Below are 21,688 nucleotides of genomic sequence, written 5' to 3' on the forward strand. Positions count from 1 at the left end.
CTTGGCTTGTCATCCTGATGTTTGTTTGTGTCCTCTTTCCTTATTTTTTTCTTTTGTTTGTTTCTGAAGTGCTTTTATAGGATGGTTTTGATCTCGGTTGCAGATGTTTGCAATTATTTTCTCCTCTGCTCGTCTGCATCTTAAAAAATATATTATAATAATAACCTAGAGTGAGCGTATATAGCATTTCTACATCTAAGAAACTCTTCAAAGACATACAAAATGCAGCTCGTTGCCAGACTATTATATGAGATTAACAGATAATATAGATGTCTGTTGTGTGTTTAAAAGCCTTCAATCTGAAAGGCTAGAAAATACTTTGTATTACATATATTTGTAAAACACTGTCAAAAAAAGATATAATTCTACAGTTTTACACCCCTGGAGAGAACAGACATAAAAGCTGAAGCCTTTTCCTGCTTGTCTTCATTAAAAAAAACCTGTCCGTACTTTTTGAAATGTCATCTTTGCATTTCAATACCTCACCTCTGCTTTCACAGTGAAGACATTTTCTTGTGAAAAGGACTTTTTAATATTCATCATAGAATACCAACAGTAGATAATGATTGCAGGAACTGTTCTGTCTTTTGGTGGCAGGTGTATCACCATTCGCCAGTCTGACTTAAGAGACACCTCACATAAATGTCGCACATCTGACCATGATCCACTGTAAGAGCCACAAATCCTACTTTCAAGCTACATTATATATTGTGACAGGCTGCAATGGATTTTGTCCAGCATCCGTTTCTTGTATCCTCGCCTTCATCTCGCTTTTGATCGCTCCAGGCCCCTCTGACCCTGAAGGATATAAGAACCATAAATTAATGATTATGGGTTATTTTTGGCACAAAGCATACGGATGAATGTGAGACTGCCTCAAGACATGTATTAAGACAAATACAAATAGTCTGCTTTGAACAATAATGTGTGTTTGATACGTTTTTTCCTGCAAAAAAAAGTATAATTTCAACATCAAAATCTGAAGCTGTGAAGATGTGGCTGGACAAAATCTACTCCTACCTCATTAAAAAGTCCACAATATATAAATATGCAAATGTTGTTAATTTCTAAAGTGCCTCCTTCTTCACTGTAAAGTCCATTCTCAGTGTATATGCACTGGTGGCTTCAGGTTTCCACAACACACATATGTAAGTTGCATACTGCCCAACTATTTGTGTAAATATATTTTTAAAGAGCACAAAGAAAGTTTCCACTTTCAGCAGATGAATGTGAAAACATCCTTCTAGTCAAACTCTGCACATACGTCATTCTGCACAGTGAAGCTCAAACATCCAACTGCAGGAACACATTTTTGAGTGGAGGCAGACTTTAAGTTAAGCCTTTTTATGCTATTGTGACCAAAAATTAATGATGTTGTTTTGTTTCCTTTATTCGATTTAGCTATTAAAGCATGATATAGGCCTAATACAGTGAGACAGATAGCAGGTAGTAGATAAGGAAATGGCAAATTATATCACTTCTTTTAAGTCTCTTCTCAAAACACACTTTTATAGTCTTTCCTTCCTGTGACCCTTTTTAAAAACCAATACAAATTGTTACTGATGCTGCTGTGGTTCCTCGTTTTCTGTTGCTTGTGTTGTTTTTACCCTGCAAAAGCACTTTGTAAAAACCGTGAAAGGTGCAATATAAATAAAGTTTATTATCATATAGTCCTAAAATACGATTTATTTTCCCTGTGAGCTTAGTTAAACTGGTAGGTTTATTAAATTTCAACCAAAATATCAAGAAGAAATTATGCCTCACAATCAGTGATATAATAATAAATAACCTGATATATTTAATAATAATAATTTTTTTTATAAATCTAATTCTCATTAAAAAAAAAAAAACTCTAAATACTGTATATAACTCGCTTTTACAAAAAATAAATAAATAAATAAATAAATAACGCGCAGCTTTGCGTCGCTCGCAGCGGCCCCCGGAAGTGTTTGTAAAACGGTTAAAAGCCAGTTGACGTAGGCTAGCTAACGTTAGCTGTCAGCCGGGTTCAGTCATTGTGTGCAGGGATGGAGGTGACACGCCGAAGTAAGTAGCCAGCCAGATTGTGCTTACTGGATTTTTTAGCTCGCTGCACACATCGTGACAATACACAACAGAGATGTGAGCTGAGATTTATATTTAAAAAGCTCAAGACTCTTCAATTGTTCAGTGTTTTTTTTTGCTGCTAACGTTAGCTAGTGAGCTAAGCTAAGGTATGCGGCTGCGGGTTTTTTTTTTTTTTTTTTTTTTTTTTAAGCTCTGTGTTCCTCTTCTTGTTCTGCTCGCTCTCCTCATGTCACTGCACTTTCTCCCACCAGATTATAAAGACAGTTTAAACACGGTGTACAGTGCGATAGAGGAGGCTGACTTTCTTGCCATCGATGGAGAATTTTCAGGTAACCGTGTGAAGAGTTTCCCAGCAGAAATGTTGAGGTGTAAATTGTTTACTGTGTGCATGTAAATTGGGTTTTTATTGTTGTTGTTTTTTAAGGGATAAGCGACGGTCCTAATGTCAGTGCACTCACCAACGGGCTGGACACACCGGAGGAGCGATACACGAAGCTGAAAAAGGTTTGAAAACCTCAATGAGTTGGTGCACGCCTCCTGGTTTCCCTCCATGCTCCATGTGTATCTCATTTAAAGTCTCTTTTTTTTTATTATTATTATTTCTATCCACCAGCACTCCATGGACTTTCTGCTGTTCCAGTTCGGATTATGCACATTCAAGTACGACCAGACAAAGTCAAAGTGAGTGTCTGCTTAACAAATTCATACTTGCTTTTTTATTTTTTAAGATGTGAGAGTATTATCTCTTAGAGGACTCCCAAACACGGTCACCTGCTCAGATTTATATGCCTCATTCATTGCATCATTAAAAAAGAAAAACATTTGAGGTCAAATTAGTTTATTTTCAGGTGCAGATAAAAAGCCAATTTGCATTATTTCCCTAATTTCTAGTATCGTGATATCTTGCCTATCCTCACGTGACTTGAAAAAGCTCTCCTGTATAGATTTCCTGATTTTTATTTTGAGTGAGGGAACAAGGTCGACTTTCCCATTGTGTCCCCCACCAGAAACAGTTAAAACAGGATGTGTGGAAATGTGTGTGGATTCCAAAATGCAGAACAGGGAGACGTGTGGGTGGGCGACTGCTCCAGGCCCCCCAAAAACCCTGTGGGCCGACTAGTTTGTAGTAATTTAATTTCAAATGTATTTTTGGAATTAGGTGGGCCTTCTGTTCAGATTTGGGTTCTTGTGATGAATATTTCTAAATGATGTGTTTTAATCCTATTACTACTACACAACCAATTAGGCCTAAATTGTATTCTAGCATTAAAAAACAGTGGGGTTGAAAAATCTGTTTCTGTTTCAATTTACACTTTCCCTACGTAGTATTCAACTCCTTTCCATGATAAGGGATCAATATGGAAAACATATTAGATATTATGATAAACTCCCAGCAGTTGGAATGATTTCACTGATTCTCGTTCTGTTTCCTGTGTTCCCATCTCCGCAGGTATATCATAAAGCCTTTTAATTTTTATGTATTCCCAAAACCGTTCAACAGGACGTCCCCTGACATAAAGTTCATCTGTCAAGTAAGTCAGTTTTGCTCCTCAGGGTCATTCAATCGCTTCCGTATGAACTGAAATAAATTGAGTTTTTAATAGCGACGATGGTTTTTAAAAAGATTCTGAAAATGTCTGGTCAGGTGGAAAAAGATGTCTGTCGGCTTTTTGTTTGAAGGTTATGAAAATGGAAGATCATGTTTTGTCATTTCAGAGTTCCAGTATTGACTTCTTGGCCAGTCAGGGATTTGACTTCAACAAGGTGTTTTGTAATGGTGAGTCACCTCAGAATGATGGTGAATGCAATTTTGTCTCATGATATGTAATGCTTGTTATCAAACCTCATCTAACTGCTGATTCTAGTTTAAATCAACACATATCAAACTTTTAATTTATGAACATTTGGTCAATTCTTTGGTCAGTTATCTCTTCAAACTCTTAATTCCACACTGTAGTAAATTTAAGAAGTTCTTAAATGTGTTTTTGTTAAGACATTAAACAGTAAAACATTTACCAATTGTGCTAAATAAACAGGTTTTTTTTTGTGGGGGAAAAGGTATAATTTTCATTTTCAGTACAGAAACATTCATAAACAGACATTAACCGGCCTCCGTGTTGGGTTAGGAAAGCTGTCACAGTGGAACAGCTGGCTCCGGGCCACTTGCTCTTCATTCATACTTGTGATAGTGGTCCTTTTTGTTAGCCTGGTTCCAGAGCTCTGGATGGCTGCCCACGTCTGACATATGCATATATACTTTAAGGGAAAAGGGTAAATTCAGTCTTATTATTGGCCAGTTGACTTTTACAGGCAGTAAGTCTTTATTTTCAGCACTGCTGCCTGCATGGTCACTGTTGGTACAGGGTTATGCTGTTGCTTACATTCACCCCTCCAGAAATGTAACCACACATAAAAGCTATGCAGACTTGGCTGCACCCACAAGAGCTGTAGTTGTTGAGGTTCACTTGTATTTTCTTCCTCTTCGCAATGCTGGTAATGTTATTTGTAACAACGAATGCTTAGAGCCACTTTAGAACTACAGAGATAAATTTGAGCTGGTTTTTCAAAGGAATCCCGTACCTAAATCAAGAAGAGGAAGCCCAGCTGAGGGAGCAGACAGAGGAGAGGAGAAATCAACATGCTAATGGTGTAGGGACCCCGTCTTACATCTCACCATCCTCCAAAGGCCCTGCACACGTACCTGAGGAACATAAAGACTTCATCAACAGGGTTATGTAAGTGTTAATGTGTGTGTGACACTGAAAGCATTAATGTGACTCGTCCTGACAGGGTTGTTTTATGAGGATTGAGACACTGTGCATGGTGGTAGCAACTTGGTTATTTCCTATTTGAGCCCGGTGAGAGTGAAGTGATCATCTTTCCTTGGGGGTATATTGCCCCAGAACTCACTCTGAGAAGTGCACAGTCCCTCCCATGTGTCTCAGAGCCCTCTGTGAACACCCTGTTATTCCAAAGCCAACTAAGGGCAATAACTCAACTCCTTTCATGATTATGTTCGTGTCTGCCTCTTTTTTTTGTGTTTTAATCATTTCTGCTTATCCCTACAGAGAGAAGGTTGAGGCCCTCTTCACTAACTCCGAGAAGACTTTGGACTTGGAGCCATGTACCGGGTAATCTAGCCCTTCTCTCAAAATGCCACACCTACACTGGATTTGTATTTTTTGTATTTTTTTTAATATATATATTTTTCCCCCATCTCTACTTGTATGTATATTTCCTTACCAGGTTTCAGAGAAAGCTGATATACCAGACGCTGAACTGGAAGTGAGTGTCACACTCTATTTTGCTACTATTGTTGTTTTTTCGTGTGGGTTTGTAGAAGTTTAAGATTTGTCGTGCTTTAACAGATTTCCCAAGGGGCTTCACGTGGAAACCATTGAAACAGAAAAGGTAAGAACAAGCGTTATTTCAGCCAATTTTGCCTTTTGTTTTTGTGTGGAATATATAAAATATTTATGCAAGTTCTGTATGGGTGTAGAAGGAGCGATACATCCAGGTCAGCAAAGTAGATGACGAGGAGAGGAAGAGGAGGGAACAGCAGAAACTGGAGAGAGAGCAGGTGAGTTTGGGTTTAAAATGTATATTAAATTGTATATTGACTATAATTATGGAGGAGTGTATTGAAATGTAGGAAAACATAAATTTGTCCTTGCTTTTGAGGAGCTTAAAGCACTAGTTTTTAATCGCATCTAATATTTTTGCCCCAACAGGAGGAGCTAAATGATGCTGTTGGTTTCTCCAGGGTAATCCATGCCATCTCTAAATCTGTGAGTCCATTAATACTCTAATTTCAAGTTCATCTGTTTGTTTTTAAATATTTTTTGCCTGTACCTCTAACTCAATTCATCTGACACACAGGGTAAACTTGTGGTTGGCCACAACATGCTGTTGGATGTGATGCACACCATCCACCAGTTTTACTGCCCTCTGCCAGAGGTACTTAAACTCAAGATGAATATTTTAAATACAGAACCTTTTTGGCTGCATTAAATAGCAGTTTATATCTAAGTAATGATATTTATGAATTATTTGTGCCAATACTTTTTTTTTTTTTTTTTTTTTTTTGCAGGATCTTCAAGACTTTAAAGAGGTCACAATGTGTGTTTTCCCGAGGTAATAATTCCTTTCCTTGCTAAAGTTGTTTAATTGCCTTCACAATGGATCTTTTAAGATCATTTCTGTGGGTTTGAAAAATAAATTATTGGTTTCCTATCCATTTGCAGACTTTTGGACACAAAGTTGATGGCTTCCACTCAGCCTTTTAAGGTAAATGATCTTCAGTGCTAGAATACCAGAGGTAGTTTATGATAGGAGGTATTTTATCATGGTTAAAATACATCATTAGTTTGTCTTTCCAGGTCGAAACTGGTAAGTCATTGATTCTCTGGCCACAGTTGTGCAACTCAAGTGAACTAGTAGTTTAAAAAATAAAAAAAAGGGCTAAAACCGAAATGTAAAATAATTCTCTGTAGCAGATCTTTCACCAACATGTATATAAACAGATGGGTGTTGGTTTGTTTTTTTTTTTTTTTTTTTTAATGTTTCAGGAGATGATTACTAACACCTCTCTGGCAGAATTGGAGAAACAGCTAAAGGAGGGCCCCTTCAAGTCACCACAAGTTGGTGAGTAAATGCACTAACATTTGCCTGAACCGCTCTAAACCTGCAAAATCCTGCCGACACTGTTTTCTCCTTTTGTGCCGTTCCTGTCAGAAACGGCAGAGGGGTTCCACAGTTACGACACAGCCCAGGAACAGCTCCACGAGGCCGGCTACGACGCCTACATCACTGGCCTCTGTTTCGTCTCCATGGCCAACTACCTTGGTAACACACATAATCACACTTACTCTGTTTGCAAATTAGGAAAAATTCTAAATACGTTTTGTTTAACTTTAACTTAAACGCTGTCTTTACAGGCTCTTTCTTGACTCCACCCAAAGCGTACATCTCTGCCCGCTCCAAGCTAGTCGAGCCTTTCTTCAACAAGTAAGAGATGCACTTAAATTTACTGTATTTGCTTCTCTTTGATTAATTGCTAGAAATCTTCAAACATTCATATCGTACTTCTCTCCTCTGTTGTCCAGGCTTTTCCTGATGAGGATAATAGATATCCCCTACCTCAACATCACAGGACCAGATTGTGAGTAAGATGAGCAGCAGGGATAATGTCAGGATTGTTGCATTGACTATATGCTTGGTAATATTGCCACATTTAAAGGCCGTGTTTTTTTTTTTTTTTTTTTTTATAAACCATCAGCACTTTTTCTTTAGTAGTAGGTCCCTGTTTATGTTTGCGTTGTGCACACATGATATACATTCCTTCTACCACAGTTGGTGGCGGTAACTCACACATTGCAGGGAACTCATGTAATGCATGGCACACACAATGAACGCTTAACTTGGTTGGTTTAAATTTTTTATTTTATTTTTTTTTTTAAAGCTGTAGTTGGTGAGTTTGGACCACTAGGGGCTGAAAAATGCCAAAACAAAGTCACAGTCCTGATATTATATCAACTTAGCTCTGTATCTTAACATGCCAGGTACTTTAAGTTCTCAAACTGCCACTTGTTAACTTCATCTTTAGCTTTTCTTTTTGATTCTGTGTTGAATGTGAAATATTCATTAATTAACCTTTTGTAAATTAAAGCTTCTGTTGCCACTTCTCCACCTGACCTGTTGCTCTTTTTCCCGCTTATCCCTTCTGTTCATACAGTGCAACCTAAAAGAGACCATGTCCTGTATGTCACCTTCCCAAAAGAATGGAAGACTAGTGACCTCTACCAGCTGTTTAGTGCCTTTGGTAAGACATTATCTTGCCTGATAAGTCTGCTTTCACTCTGATATGACCTGTTATATCACTCTTTCCCCACTTCTATTATCCACTCAGGAAACATCCAGGTTTCATGGATAGACGACACATCAGCATTTGTGTCTCTAAGTCAAACAGACCAGGTGCAAATAGGTGAGTTTGACACAGCAGCTGAATACACGCACCAGACTGGGCTCTATCATCTGCACAGAAAACGTAGATTTAATGTCTTCCACTCCTCACGCAGCTATGAACACCAGCCGCTATGCAGAGAGTTACAGGATCCAGACATATGCAGAGTACATCCAGGGTAAGCAGCAGGACAAGGAGAAGCTCGGCCAGACAGCCAAAACCTGGGGAGATGATGGCTGGGTCAAATCTCACTACACCTCTTCCACTACTTCTGGAAGTTTTGGATATCCCAGGTATAATTGTACTAATATGCACTGCGCTTTCAACATACTGTAGGTATGCACACTTTCTATTTATATTGATGGTATGTTTGGCCTATTTTTGTTCCAGGGGTTTGAGGAAACGCAGCATCAGTCCCGTTCAGGGAGAGCAGGGGACTGGAGAGGCTCCAATTACAGATGGTTGGAGTCACTACTCCTATCCGGATAGCACCGGCAGCAAGAAGATGAAAACTGATGGTGTGTAAACGCATGCGTGCATTAGTATTTTCTTGCTGCAGTGTGGTAACATGCAGCAGGTTTTCCTTGGAAAAGTACTCTATTAGAGATTCAGTGTGCCCTGAGGAAGAGAGCAGGTGGTATTGTGAATAATCATCACAACCAATTCACTAAATCCAGGGAGGCTGGGTAATTTGTTTAACATCAGATTTGATATTTTATTAATGCCCACCAGCTGGAATGGACAGATCGGATGCATTCCTGATTGACAACATCGTCTTCATACACTTTTCCATTTCAGTGAAAGAAGCTTGGATTAATTTGTAGCTCTCTATGTCTTAGTTTTGAGTCTTAAATCACACTTGTCTTCCAGTTGTGCTTTTTGTTGTCTGAAGAAATCTGTCGGTTTTCCATCATTATCCTTCATCAATTACCAGCTATTGGTCCTGTGTTTGAAGCATTTTATTTATTTTTTTTGCCTATGTCACTTTTAAGCTCTCTCTCTGGTTGTCATTGTGTTTCCTAGACATAAGTGGACAGGCAAATGCAGAAGCTGTCGAGAGCAAGACCTCAGAAGGATGGTTAAAGACAGCGTAAGTAAAATGGTAGTGATCATTTAAACTGTCAGTTCTCCTGTTTGCTGTGATATAAGTATCTTAATGGTTGCTGTGCTCTGCAGAGATTCATCAGATTCTGCAGGGTTAAGTCCGATCCCTGATGAGGAGGAGGAAGAGGAGGAAAGTTCTGAGGGCACAAATCCAGCTAATGATGCTGAGGGAACAGTCACCTGGCAACAAGCCACGAGGAAAGGTCAAAAGAACAAGAAAAAGAAGTCTAAAGGTGTGTTTGTCAGCTTATTAACCCTTTTAAATCTGCCTGAGACAGTTCAAACGGTTACTTGGTGCTCCTTTTTATAACTTCAGAGGTCTTCTTCAGTATCAAAAGTAATCCTGGGATTTATCTGTACAAACATGTTTAAACATTATAGTGCAAACAGGGACCGCTAGTAGTTAATGCAGCATTACTTGCCATAATGCAGATATAATAAACAGGACTAAGACGAAGCTTACAGCTACCTCACTTCCTGTTTGCATCATCCAAAGTATGAAGGGAACTTGGTGTCATCAAGAACATGTTTATCCAAACAGAAATAAGATAAATAAATCAATAGGAGGGATTAAACATAGTGAACATAGTGAAGCTTTTAGCTGCTACACAGCCAGATATTTCCCTCAGGAAGTGGTAGAGACCAAAAACCGAGCTAGACTAGCAGACTTAAATTCACCAGGTGGCCATGTTCATGTTGCTCCATAACATGTTCACCAAATCAACTTAAAAGCTTATGATATGTCAGTGTTAGATAAGGTAGATTTCTTATTTTGTTTTAAACCATCAATACATTTTGTCCCATCAACGTGGTTCATATATTGAAGCAGCGTTGACACTCCTGTCTATACATTCCTACACACTACAGATACTTAATGTGTTGACAGTGAGCGGTTTGATAGTTTAACAGTTCACAAATCTTTTTTTATTTTTTGCTGTCCTAGAATATGTATACACGTATCTGGTGATCGTTTTACTGCAGTGGCGAGTCGTAGTGACTGACAGCTGCATGAGTAGTTAGATTAATGATCTTAGTCAGTGGCCCCCAGTTAATGAACCGTATATGGATGCAGAGCTTAGTGGTGTTCAAATTTGATATATATGAGTTGGACATTTGTTACAACAATGGCCAGAAATGAGGAATAGAGAAATGGACCACTTTACTATCTGCCACATCTCAAGTGATATACTATGTAATACTACTGTGCTTGCTAGCTAGTATAATCACTGAAGAGTTGCATTTAATCATCACAGACCAGTTATCTTAGTAAAAAATGTATAAACCTGCCAGACAGCAGCAGCACTCTGAAGTAAAGGCTTGTTTCACATTCAGTTTTTTGAAGTTTTTCCACTACTGTTGGAGCAGTTGTTAACTGCACGTCTTTCCTCTTTCTAAGTAACATTACACAGAAAGGAAAGAATTGTACTTTTTTATTTATTAAGCTGTTTAAATTTGCTATAGAAATAAGCTTGACTTAAAATGATGGCATTTCTGAGAGAGTAGTCTAACTTATGGTGACAAATAAGTGTTATCTGACATGTAATTGCGCCAAAAGAAAGGGAATGAAACTGAGGACAAAACAAACGGTTAAATGTACCAGTTGGCAAGATTTCTGTATAAGTCTCAAGGTTCTGTACGTGTCGTTCCTTTTCTCATCGGTCTTCGTCTGTCCCTCTTGTGCAGATTCTGGATCTAAAACGTCCCTGTTTGAGGTCCCAGAGGTCTGGTAGCGAGAGGTGAGGAGTGGAGAGGCCACTGTCCCACACTGAGCGGAGTCTCTTCGTAAGCACTTCGGGCGCTCTCCAGTAAAGTTGTATCACTGGGAGTGGTGCACGCCCTAAATTCATTCGTTCACTCAACAGCTGTGGATACCGTGTCCAGAGCTACCAGCCAAGCCACTTGACTGGACTATTGAAAGAGAGGAAGGACACAAGCCATAACAACAGCTGCCATATTTTGATCTTGTACCAGAGGAGCAGGCAACTCTTCCGGGTAAACACGCACACACACTAGAATCTTAAAATCTAAACTCCAGAAATATTATTTTATTCTCATGTGTTCAGACTGGAATCTGCTATCACAGCCATGCTATCACTTTGAAATCATTCATCAGTTTTAATGACGGTCACCTCCAATCAGTCTTATATTTTGAGTGTGGGTTATGTGTGTGGGTTTGTGCATGTGAGGGAGATGTACATTTTCTCCAGTCTTTGTATCCCTGTGACTTCGTTTCATAATTTGTGAGATAAAATGCCACTTGACAGGACCTGTAGTTTACAATGTCTGGGTTATTTAGTATTTTAATGCAGTCAAATATATTTTGCCATTTTAAGAAAAAGGAAAAAAAGAAATCATTCTGTCAACTTCCCCAGTTTTATCAAACATATATAAGCTTATCAATGATAATGTGATGTTTATTATTGGTGACATTTCGATCCTTCATGAGAGGTGCTTGTTTTTTGTACAGAGTTGTTTTTCTTTACCTTTTTTGTGTTTAATGTTTTGTAACTGTGTCAACCTGCAACAATGTCAAAAGTGTGTTTAAAATGCAAAAGGTGTAAACGTTAAGATGACGTATACATTTTTGTATAAGATCTGTTTAAAAAATCCTTAAATATTTCCTTGGAAAGGGAAACAATTAAAGAATGTTTCTTAGTATCTCTGTTTTTCCGTCTTTTCTGTTCTCAAACTTGCCCCAGTTGACTTTAGGGACATTCTTCACATTGTAGTCATCGCACTGTACATGTCACATGTAAATCGCATGTGTCTCAACATTTAAATACTTTTACTTTCATGTTCTTATTTACAGATCTTGTGAAGTTTCTGGTAAAATGATAATCTAATGTGGTTAATGGAGCTCAAACACATTTGTGTCCCACTGTTTTTAAAAAAAAAAAAAAAAGTTGACGGCACATTTTGATTTTTAATAAGTGAGCAGGGCTCACTGGAAAGCAGTGTGATAAGATCCTTCTGAAATAGGGATGACTGCCATATTTTAAACAGTAATTATTGACACACTTATATTTAAATATTGAGCTATAAATGAATTCAAATTAAATAATTAACTACCATCTCCATCCCTGCTTGAAATGTCACTACAGAACAGCTCTGATTGGTCGGCCACAAACCAACAAAAATCCCAAAAGCATTTTAATAACTGTTACATTGTTCTTAAGATTTACATTTCAGAGGACATTGGGACATGTCACAGTAGGAGAAGCACAAGTGTAAAGAATAAAATTTAATGATGGATGAATTCCAATTAGCTGCTTCAGTTGTAGGATCCTGGCACTGCATACTGGCTCACTGGGACACTTAAATAACAGAGCTATCATTAATGCAACACCTGTGCTTTTCCTACTATGACTAATCAAAATGTGAGGCCCTTTTTTTTTAAATTAGTTTTTTAATGAAAGTCAATGACGAGACAAAGTTTGACAAAACAATTTTAATTTACAGTATCAAAAGTTAAAATCGTCTGTTTAAACTGATTTTAACATTATACATTCACTCAGCATGATGTTTGATATGGTCTATCAGGGTTCAGTCACCTTGTGAAGCTCTTATTTTCTTCCAGGAGAACAAATTGTATCTCCAAATACTTTCAAACTACACTTCAATATGTGTTACACAGAGTGACGACCATGATTGCAGAGACAAACCAACAACAATCATGCATTTTAGTGAGATGCACAGTCAGATGTTTTTGTAGCTTAGATTATTTCCAGGCCACAAACATAATTTTACAAGTATTGGATTTGGCTTAATCTTTTATATACACATTTGTGACACAGTCAAGTGTATCGTGCACACATAAAACTTTGAAAAAAATAAACAAGTCTGAGGCACTTTTTAATTATTTGATTTATGTTTTCATCTTCATTGATGTCACTTGGTTGAAGCACTAGCGCAGGCATCCCTGGACATGGAGATATGTTGATATTGCAGGTTTATAATCCTTCCCATAGAGGACCGGATCACTGTTCTCCTCAAGAACCTTCCTTGACCTCCATAAGGCACAAACCAGGAATGTGGCTATGAGCACTAGGGAAGAGAAGACAAGGTTTAGAAATATGTAACTTGGTAGCAGATTTTTCCCAGACACGGTCACAGAGTCCTCACCTGGTGTGTCCGAGCAGAACAACCACTGACAAGGTGCCGCCAGGGAGAGATCTGAAGAGCTTCCGCAGGCGACAGTCCAACTTCCTCATCACGACATCCATTTCCTGGTCCTACACACATTACATATTGTCTTCATTACATGTGTTTAATAAATAAACTGTACCGGTCTGTAAAATCGAATCACAAATGGTACTAATAACTCATGCACTTCATGGCTTTCTCACAATGTGCTTGAGTTCCATCATAACTTTGCTATGTGTGTATGCAGTTAGCAGGACAAAGTTGACATCAAGGAAGAAAAATTAGCCCCACGAAGCCAGACTAAATCTCAAAAGCTCCGTTTTCACTATGAGATTTTAGTCTGGAGAAAATATTGTGAGAGTTGACCGAGACTGCCAGCTGAGAAAACAATCTGGACTGTAAAGCTCCCAAACAGCTGTCGTTCTTGGGTTTTCACATGCAACTGCTTAAAGAACAGAGAGAAAAGCTACCAAGTGTACAAGACTATAATAACAGGTACACTAGTAGCCCCATGTGGCTGTTACGCTCACACTAAAAAGAACATTTCTGGATGGATGAAAAATGGAGAGAATTATTCTTCAGATCAGGGGATGGCCGTTATATAAATTATACTCAGCTCTACAGAGTCGGACTTTACTCAACTTTCATCAGGCTGTACTTTAAACTTAAAGCTAGTTAAGTGTTTCGGCATTCTGCAGAAAAAGACAGAAAAGCAGGGAACGACATCGTCATTTTCCCCTGCTATAGTCATATAAAAGTGCTGTGGCTTAAGGATGGGGTGACAACCAACTGGAGTCACTACAACCAGGGGCCAGATGTATACATGTTATGTACACCCAAAAACCACACATACGTATTTTAATGCGATCACTGATTATTTTTCTGATGTTTAATAATGATGATTAACATATTACTGCGACATGTGAGTGGTACGGGCGCTACAAACAACCGCAGCTGCATGTAATGGCAGCTGTTGTGTTGGAAAACCTCGCTGATGCAACACAGTCCGTTATCGATGTGCAAATGAATGATTCCGTGCACGTGTGTCCCTCTTTGTATTTGTGCACACACACTGTTTTTGTCTTCATTTACCTGAGAACTGGTGTGCGCGCAGGTCCTCTCCTCATCCTCTGCTGCTTCCCTATCAGGATCCACAGTGGTGATTGGCGTTGTCATGGCAACCCATGAAGGTAAGTGGGGTGGAGTTACGGATGGACAGACGAGGTAGTTTTCCTTCCAGAGGTCCTCAGTGGAGCTGAGGGCTACGTGTCTGTGCTCCGATCTCTCAAACTCTGTCAACACAGAAACTTTGTAAGAACTCCCACACAAACAGGACAACAAGAGACAATCAACAATACAGCCTTTAACTCACTTATGTGTGCATGTCTTGCACGTTTTCTAGGTTTGGCAGGCAGGAGAATTCTCTCCACCGCGCCAAAGCGAGCAAATGTCTCTCTGACTGTCTCCTCAGACAGTTTAGACTTTGAAGTGGTGGGTTGCAAACAGGTGCCATTTACTTTTAATCTGTGCACTGTTGGACTTTTTGAATCCAATGTGTGTCCGTTGACCTTTGCAGGAATTGGTATGCACTCAGCCATACTGGGGTTTAATTTAACAGCGTAGAGGTGACTGCTGTTGAGACTGTCACCCATCAAAGCATCAAGAGTCAAATCCAAGTCCAGCATCGACTCATTGACGGGCCTCTGGACCTTGAAAAGGCACACACAAGCAAACATGTTGGAGATACAGCGGTCTACAAAAGTTTCCACTTAACTTTAACAGAAAGAAAAAGAAAAAGAAAAAGGAGAAGAGAGTTACCTTGATGGACTGTCCCTGCATATAAAGTCCATTTAGAGTTTTTAAAGCCAGCATAGCTCCCTCTAGCAGCTCAAACTCTACCTCTGCATGAATCTGGGGAACAAACAGAAAATATTATCTAATAAGATCAATAAAGCACATCCAAAAAAAGACCCACACATTTCAGTTTTAGCAGTAATTATGACCATATCTTCAGAGGTATTCAGCTGTCGATGTGTTAATCAGTGACATTAAAATAAAGTATCATAATGTGGGTGAGATATACCCTGACAGTGGAGTTCAACATTTTGATTTTCCGAACCGGTCCACAGCAACGAAACAGCCGCCTCACTTCCCTCTCAGAGAAACCTGCAGGAAACGGCCCGGCAAACACTACACACATATCTCGAAGGTTTGTACACACCTGCAGAACAAACACACACATTAAGCAGTACGTTAAAATCACGCCAAGACACTTTAAATTGATCGTGTTTTGAAGAGATGCCTCACCCTCTGGTACAGCTGCTCCTGGTGGGGGAGGCACCTTTTCAGATGGTCTGAGAAGGAAGAAAATTGGAGCACTGTCAGGAACGGACAGTTGGTCCGTCTCCTGAAAGAGGCCAACACCTGACGGAGATCGGATAAAGAAACATAGGGAGAGGAAAAGAAAAGGAAAAAGTAAATATACAACAAGCAGAAATATATATATTGTCCTCTAATATAATCAATAATAATCTCATGAAGAAAAAGAGCAACTTCATTCATCTTTCCTCTCTCCGTCAGTCCACTGTTCATTGTCAAATTAGGCATAAATGCCACTAAAGATTTTTCATCAAAACCAGATACCTGAAGATATTCACAACTGAATGGAGACAGGAATTTTAATATCTAACAAACAGGGGACCCTTTATGAGGACTTGCTATATATGCACCACAACAGATCAATACCTACTTTGTGGTTAAGTGTTTGATCAGGTAAAGGTCAGGAGGCATCAGACAAGAGTCTCACCTCTTTGTCACAGCCGTGCCACTGCTGATTGGACAGATCCAGTGCGATGTCAGAACGCTTTCCTAAAAAGGCTACAGACCGGCCAAGTGTTTGTAGTATGTCACCAAACCTGCACAAGAAATAAAGACGGATGATTGGTTAAATGTGATGAGAGAAAAAGGATTTTAATGCATTTATTAACAATAGAAGCAGTGATGGAAGAAGCACTCAGATCCTTTACGTAAAGCAGCAACAAGAAACTTTCATTTTTTGATGATTGTGGTGGCCTCTGTATGCTTATAGGTCATATAGAGGCCTACATACTTGTCATAGGTTTAAGTACAGTACCACACTGTGAAAACACTCAACTACATAAAAGTCCTGCATTAGAAACCCTACTAAAAGTAAAATAATTTAAGTATTATCATCAAAATTTACTACAATACAAAGAGTTGTACAGATTGTATAACATATTGTACCTGTGACTTGGTGTGGGTGCAGGTGCACAGTCAGTGGACTCCTCCTCCTCTATTGTATATCCCCACAGCTCCTCCAAATGGAGTTCTACAACCTGACAGTGAGAATAAACAGAAAATCTTCTATAAACTGTGTGTGTGTGTGTGTGTGTGTGTGTGTGTGTGTGTGTGTGTGTGTGTGTGTGTGTGTGTGTGTGTGTGTGTGTGTGTCAGAAAGCAATGTGTTACCTGGCGAGGTCCTGTGTTAATAAAGTACTGGGCCAGCTCCAGGGCTGCCACAGCATCCTCAATGGGATTATGACCTTTCCTCTCTTCAGTTTGTATTTGCCTCCTGGGATATAAGTGGAAAATTTAATTATTAGCCGTGGTGGGTGAGAGACGCAGAGAGACGCAGAGAGAGAGAGAGAGAGGGAGACAACTTACTTAAGCACTGTCTCGGCCAGGACCTTAAGTTTAAACCGCTGTCCAAACTCTCTCCTGTACAGCAGTGAGGTGTCGATTACATGCTGGTGGATGAGCTGCAGGGAGGACACAAACACAATACAGTCAGAACTTCAACTTTATTTCGAAAAAATGCATCTGTGTTTGAAGAGAGCCTCTCCAAACGGAAATGTCTATCTATCTATATATATATATATATAATATGACTCCTTCCAAATGATAGCTGGCATTAAGTGGGTACAATTACTTGTTTACTACAGTACCCCTTTTCAAATCTTACAATCTTAAAATATTGCCAATAAAACATTTTCCACATTGTTGACACTAAAGTTCCTAAAATATTCTACAAACCTTTTTAAAGTTGATTAAAAAAGGTTTTCAATGAAACCTCCACAGAACAAAAGAAACAATTAAATGATTTTAGACTTAGATTGATTGTCCCAGAGGGAAATTTGATTTCACAGCCAGTGCAACAAAGAAGCCCTCAGACAATCATGAGTGCTGGATGTGTGATGGTGTCTGTGGTTCATGGCGGAAAGATTAGGCGTGGGAGGGAAGGTAATTTTGGAGGCAGTATGACGCTGGTAAGTTTGTTTTTGTTGGAGATACATGGTGTAGAAGCAGGGAAACAGTACAGCAGGACGGGTTGAATTATACTTTTGTAAGGCAACAACAAGTCCTGTTGTTTCCTAGGTTATGTTTTTTTTTAGATGTAAATTACTGAGGTTCATTTGAGTACAGCGCAGCATTTGAGAAAAGTTAAACAGTTTGAACATTTTGGACTGTTATTATAAAAAGAAATACAATGGCAGATACATTTACAGTATGGGCAGACAGCACAAACAGATGCAAAGCTTCACCTGCCCTCAGCTTCATGACACAATCAATCATTATGTTGTTGAAATCAAAATCTCAGTGGTAACTCACTTTCAAAGCCATGAGGTCGTTGTTAAGTGAATGGCCCACCAGAACTGCGTCTCTCGGCAACAACGTCTGGAGCCTCACTTGAATGTCCCTGAGGGTGGTTGTGACTGGTCGCAACATCGCTGCCGTTATACCAGAAAACCTGACAGAAGGCAAGAAAAATGTATTTATTAAAACTATACCAGTATATGTGTGTGTGTGTGTGCGTGCGTGCGTGTGTGTGCGTGCCTGTGTACCTGGTGAGGTAGTCGAGGATTCGGTTCTGAGGTTTCACCAGCTGGTCCAGCACACAGCTCCCTTCACTATCAACCACAGAAACACGAGCCAGCTCGTATCCCTTTTCTGTTAGACACTGAAGCACAACATAAGCACACTGATTAACTGTTGGAGCAGAGATGGAAACCTTGGAATGACTCAGGACGCAACTTTCTAACAACATCGAAAGTGATAACATCGAGGACGCTAATAAATGCTGAGTAAGTGGAGACGGCACTAGAGGGGTTGCACCAAAAGATAAATAAAATATTGAATATAGAAAACAGGGTGTTTGATTCACAGTTTAGACAAGGTTAAGTTTTTAAAAGGTTGGAGGACTATCCAGGGTGACATATAAAGTGGTCCAGAAGGACTTCAATGTAATGTAGTGCATTCTGTCAGGTAATAAATATCTATCAGAAACATAAACATGCTTGAAATTAATCAATTCTCTTAACTGGAAAAATGCTATTTAAAATGTAATAAAGCTGACTTAACAAAAAAAAGGATTTATAGTATTTATATTACTGTATTGTACTTTCTGACCTGACAGAATGTGCTATAACTTTATTAAAAGTCAAAATAACTCATTAAAAAATGTTTAATATCATATGTATAAGTATCTGCCAGTGTATTTATAACATATCGCTTTAGACAGTACTATAAACTGGTGTATCAAGGATACATTGCTAGAGATAATGGTACCAGTCTATCAATATTATATGAACACGTGGATTTATCACAACATACACTTGTTTGAAACTGTGGAATTAAGTATATAACTGAGATCACTCACCATTTCACAGTCAAGTCCATACAGAGGGCTGTTGTCAGTCACACAGTCAACACTATCTGCGCACACAAATTCCTCAAAGCCTGGCATCCCTGTGTCCAAAAGGAACACAAAAACAAGAAGTGAGAAGGTAAAGATGGAGACAGAGACACATCCACACTAACCCATTTAAATCTGAAAGTGCATCTCTTTCTCTCTATTTAAAGGATCAATTCGAAGGATTTGGTGGCATCTAGCGGTGAAGTTGCAACCAACTGAAAACGCCCTTCCAAGCGTGTAGGAGATACTATGATGGCCAAAAACTATGCTTTTAATCAAAGGTTTCCAAAGTAGATAAATCTAAAAACACAGGCCTTGTGTTTTATTGAGGACGAGGAAAACAGAAGCTTTGGAAAACAATCACATACAGAGAGACTCACCTTTGACAGGGTAGTGTCTCTTGATCATCTCCTCCTGGGGGAGAACATACGCTGTAAGTCCTCTCCTCTGTGTCCCAAATCTGGTGATTACTGGGTGACTCTTCAGTGCTGCAGCAGTACACAATAACACACACACACACACACACACAAATAAGAACAAGAGCAAAAACACATCAAACTACTGAATGTAATACTTTGACCAACTGCCACACTATGATAATGTGATGATATTCTGGGGATGAATATGAAGATAATTACACACAAGAAGATTGTTTTGACTAACAGTCAAATCAGGTTTGAAGTTGAATAAGTTCTGAAAATGTTCAAAGCAACATTCAAAAATCAGGAAAGGGCGTAATCATCATTTTTTACTACCAGAATCTGGAGACTAGATAATATCTAGTTTTGTGTTAAACCGATAATAATGTATTCATATATTGCCGAGATCCACACACGCTCAGAACCAATCCCCACTCTCACCTTTGGGCAATTCACTGCTTTCATTGTGTCTTTGTGAAAGGGCCAGAGCGTCCAATTCAGGAACTTCGCTGCTGAAGATTTCTGACGCCAGGTTGGAAGACGATGGAGTAAAGGTGACCCTCTAATGCAGCCAGATAAAAAAAAAAACAACAACCCGTGTTAACCCAAAACTTAAATAACTTCAATATCATAGTATGTTTACATCCCCTCTGGTTACTTACAGTGCTGTAGTTGTTCCTGAGGTGTCGCAGGGTGAGGTAGTGGTTGTAAAAGTGACTCTGGGTCAGGCCCTCCACGATCACCACATTCACGGCTTTAATCCTCTTCTGGCGGAGGAGACGGCACCAACTGTAAGAGACACAGGGGAAAAAAAATTGAGTGTAAGTGGTGTAGTCTGCAGCACAAAAGACTTAAAATAGATCATTTAGATTATTGTTAGAGCACAGGGACACGGTATAAGTACATTACAGAGACTTAGTTGATGAGAACTGATAAGATCTCACTACCAAAGTCATTACCTGGGCTGTTTAATGCCACCTGTTTTCCCCAGAGCGGCATAATGCAGCAGCTCCATCAGCTCATTCGGTGTAATTGGTTGTTGAAGGCGGTCGAGCAGCACGGAGATCCTCGGTGAGCGGGGTACACACTCCAGCGTCTCCACACCTTCCTGCACGGTTTTCAATCTCTTCGCCCTCTCATGTGCTGGGGGGACGATGTTCTTTCTTTTCTCCCTGTTGCATGTTCCTGAAGCTGCTGCTGCTGCTGCTGATGATGATGAAGGCTCCATGTTCAAGCTGAAGTTTCTACTGGGAAATTAAAAGAAGATGTTTGAAATTACATTGTCTCCTACCGGTAAAACTGTGGAGCAGAACTTTCTGCACATCTACGATTTACACGTGTTCCTCATTACATTTGTATTGTTTTATTTATGAAGTTGGAACAGGGGAGCTCTGTGTTCAGCCAATACTTTTTGAATACTGACCAAAATGTGCCACTGAATTTGAATTTCAAAGTTGACTTTGAATGCTTTAAGTGTTCTTTAGTGAGTCTCTGATCAGATATTTCCTCCTTTAAATCATTTTCAACTCTATTTTTGACTATTGTTGTTTTGTGCAAAAACAAACAAAAAAAAATACAAATGAAATCAGTTTTGTAGGTGCTTTAATGATTAAAATATACATCTTCCTAGCCTCATCACATACCTAATACAGGAATTAACAACTATTATTGAATAAAAAGAGACAGAAAAACATGTTTACAGTATAATCCTCAATGTGAGGTACCGGAACAAGTCATGTTTGAGTATAATACTAAACACTTTCAACTATTATTGAAACTATAAACAACTTCCCTCTTCACCAGGTGGGATTTTATATTATATATAAATATATATTATATATTATCACACACATCTAGCGACTGTGTCATAATGCGTTTGTTTTATTTGCGCAACTGTCAGATAAATAAAGTAAAATCTTCTCTCTAAGGGAGTTTCAGGGATCAGTTTGGTGGTTCATTATCAGAATAACAGTAACACAGGAAACACTTTAGCTAACCAACACTTCTACTATGAATTTACACTTATACACTTTTGATTTAGGAGTATTTATAAGTTCGGTACAGGCGTGAGAATATTACCGACAATAAAAATGTGTAAATACCAGATGTTATTGGTCCTTCGGGTGCCAGATTCATGTTTTTTCTGCCACTGGTAGAGGCTAAAAACACATGGTTAAAGCACAGGCAGTGGAGCAGCATGTTTCACTACTTATTGTAAAGTTTAAAAACACGAGCAATACTTCCGGTTTGTAACTTTACAAAATAAAAGAATGTGTTACG

General features: G+C 39.0%; 2 protein-coding genes across 5 annotated transcripts; one reads left to right on the forward strand and one right to left on the reverse strand.

Annotated features, from left to right (window-relative positions):
• The first annotated feature begins 1,948 nt into the window (after positions 1–1,948).
• On the forward strand, positions 1,949–11,791 carry parn (poly(A)-specific ribonuclease (deadenylation nuclease)). 2 transcript variants are annotated; one of them, XM_051386604.1, is made up of 26 exons: positions 1,949–2,046; positions 2,319–2,396; positions 2,492–2,571; positions 2,681–2,748; positions 3,518–3,599; positions 3,784–3,844; positions 4,637–4,802; positions 5,136–5,198; positions 5,314–5,352; positions 5,436–5,478; positions 5,567–5,647; positions 5,799–5,855; positions 5,947–6,024; positions 6,158–6,201; positions 6,312–6,354; positions 6,636–6,711; positions 6,802–6,912; positions 7,005–7,074; positions 7,173–7,228; positions 7,802–7,888; positions 7,976–8,050; positions 8,145–8,322; positions 8,420–8,547; positions 9,053–9,119; positions 9,206–9,366; positions 10,817–11,791. In XM_051386604.1, the coding sequence occupies exons 1-26, from the start codon at positions 2,028–2,030 to the stop codon at positions 10,861–10,863; spliced, it is 2,058 nt and encodes a 685-aa protein (XP_051242564.1). In that variant the 5' UTR covers positions 1,949–2,027; the 3' UTR covers positions 10,864–11,791. The 2 variants fall into 2 exon arrangements, with proteins under 2 accessions (XP_051242564.1, XP_051242565.1); XM_051386605.1 differs by lacking the exon at positions 1,949–2,046 and adding an exon at positions 2,104–2,213.
• Positions 11,792–12,566: 775 nt separating this feature from the next.
• LOC127355561 (RNA exonuclease 5) lies at positions 12,567–21,612 on the reverse strand. 3 transcript variants are annotated; one of them, XM_051386592.1, is made up of 19 exons: positions 21,511–21,612; positions 20,368–20,655; positions 20,071–20,197; positions 19,850–19,970; positions 19,370–19,477; positions 18,954–19,042; positions 18,139–18,254; positions 17,906–18,044; positions 16,961–17,055; positions 16,766–16,868; positions 16,541–16,632; positions 16,083–16,191; positions 15,584–15,700; positions 15,360–15,497; positions 15,095–15,187; positions 14,649–14,985; positions 14,369–14,568; positions 13,256–13,365; positions 12,567–13,177 (listed from the first exon to the last, which is right to left on the reverse strand). In XM_051386592.1, the coding sequence occupies exons 2-19, from the start codon at positions 20,634–20,636 to the stop codon at positions 13,123–13,125; spliced, it is 2,418 nt and encodes an 805-aa protein (XP_051242552.1). In that variant the 5' UTR covers positions 20,637–20,655; positions 21,511–21,612; the 3' UTR covers positions 12,567–13,122. The 3 variants fall into 3 exon arrangements, with proteins under 3 accessions (XP_051242552.1, XP_051242551.1, XP_051242553.1); XM_051386591.1 differs by having other exon boundaries at positions 20,368–20,652; positions 21,511–21,606; XM_051386593.1 differs by lacking the exons at positions 12,567–13,177; positions 13,256–13,365 and having other exon boundaries at positions 14,394–14,568; positions 14,794–14,985; positions 20,368–20,652; positions 21,511–21,606.
• Positions 21,613–21,688: the final 76 nt, after the last annotated feature.

The sequence above is a fragment of the Dicentrarchus labrax genome, unplaced genomic scaffold, assembly GCF_905237075.1.
Source record: "Dicentrarchus labrax unplaced genomic scaffold, dlabrax2021, whole genome shotgun sequence".
NCBI classification, from domain to species: Eukaryota; Metazoa; Chordata; class Actinopteri; family Moronidae; genus Dicentrarchus; species Dicentrarchus labrax.

Bases quoted from the DNA above. Each gene is read 5' to 3' on its own strand.
- parn (XM_051386604.1), top strand. The intron at 2,749-3,517 runs GTGAGTGTCTGC...CCATCTCCGCAG, and splicing joins TACGACCAGACAAAGTCAAA to GTATATCATAAAGCCTTTTA. The intron at 3,600-3,783 runs GTAAGTCAGTTT...TTGTCATTTCAG, and splicing joins ACATAAAGTTCATCTGTCAA to AGTTCCAGTATTGACTTCTT.
- LOC127355561 (XM_051386592.1), bottom strand. From the start codon at position 20,636: ATGGAGCCTTCATCATCATCAGCAGCAGCAGCAGCAGCTTCAGGAACA. The intron at 18,255-18,953 runs GTGAGTGATCTC...GTTGTGCTTCAG, and splicing joins ATGGACTTGACTGTGAAATG to TGTCTAACAGAAAAGGGATA. The intron at 15,498-15,583 runs GTGAGGCATCTC...TTTGTTCTGCAG, and splicing joins AGGAGCAGCTGTACCAGAGG to GTGTGTACAAACCTTCGAGA.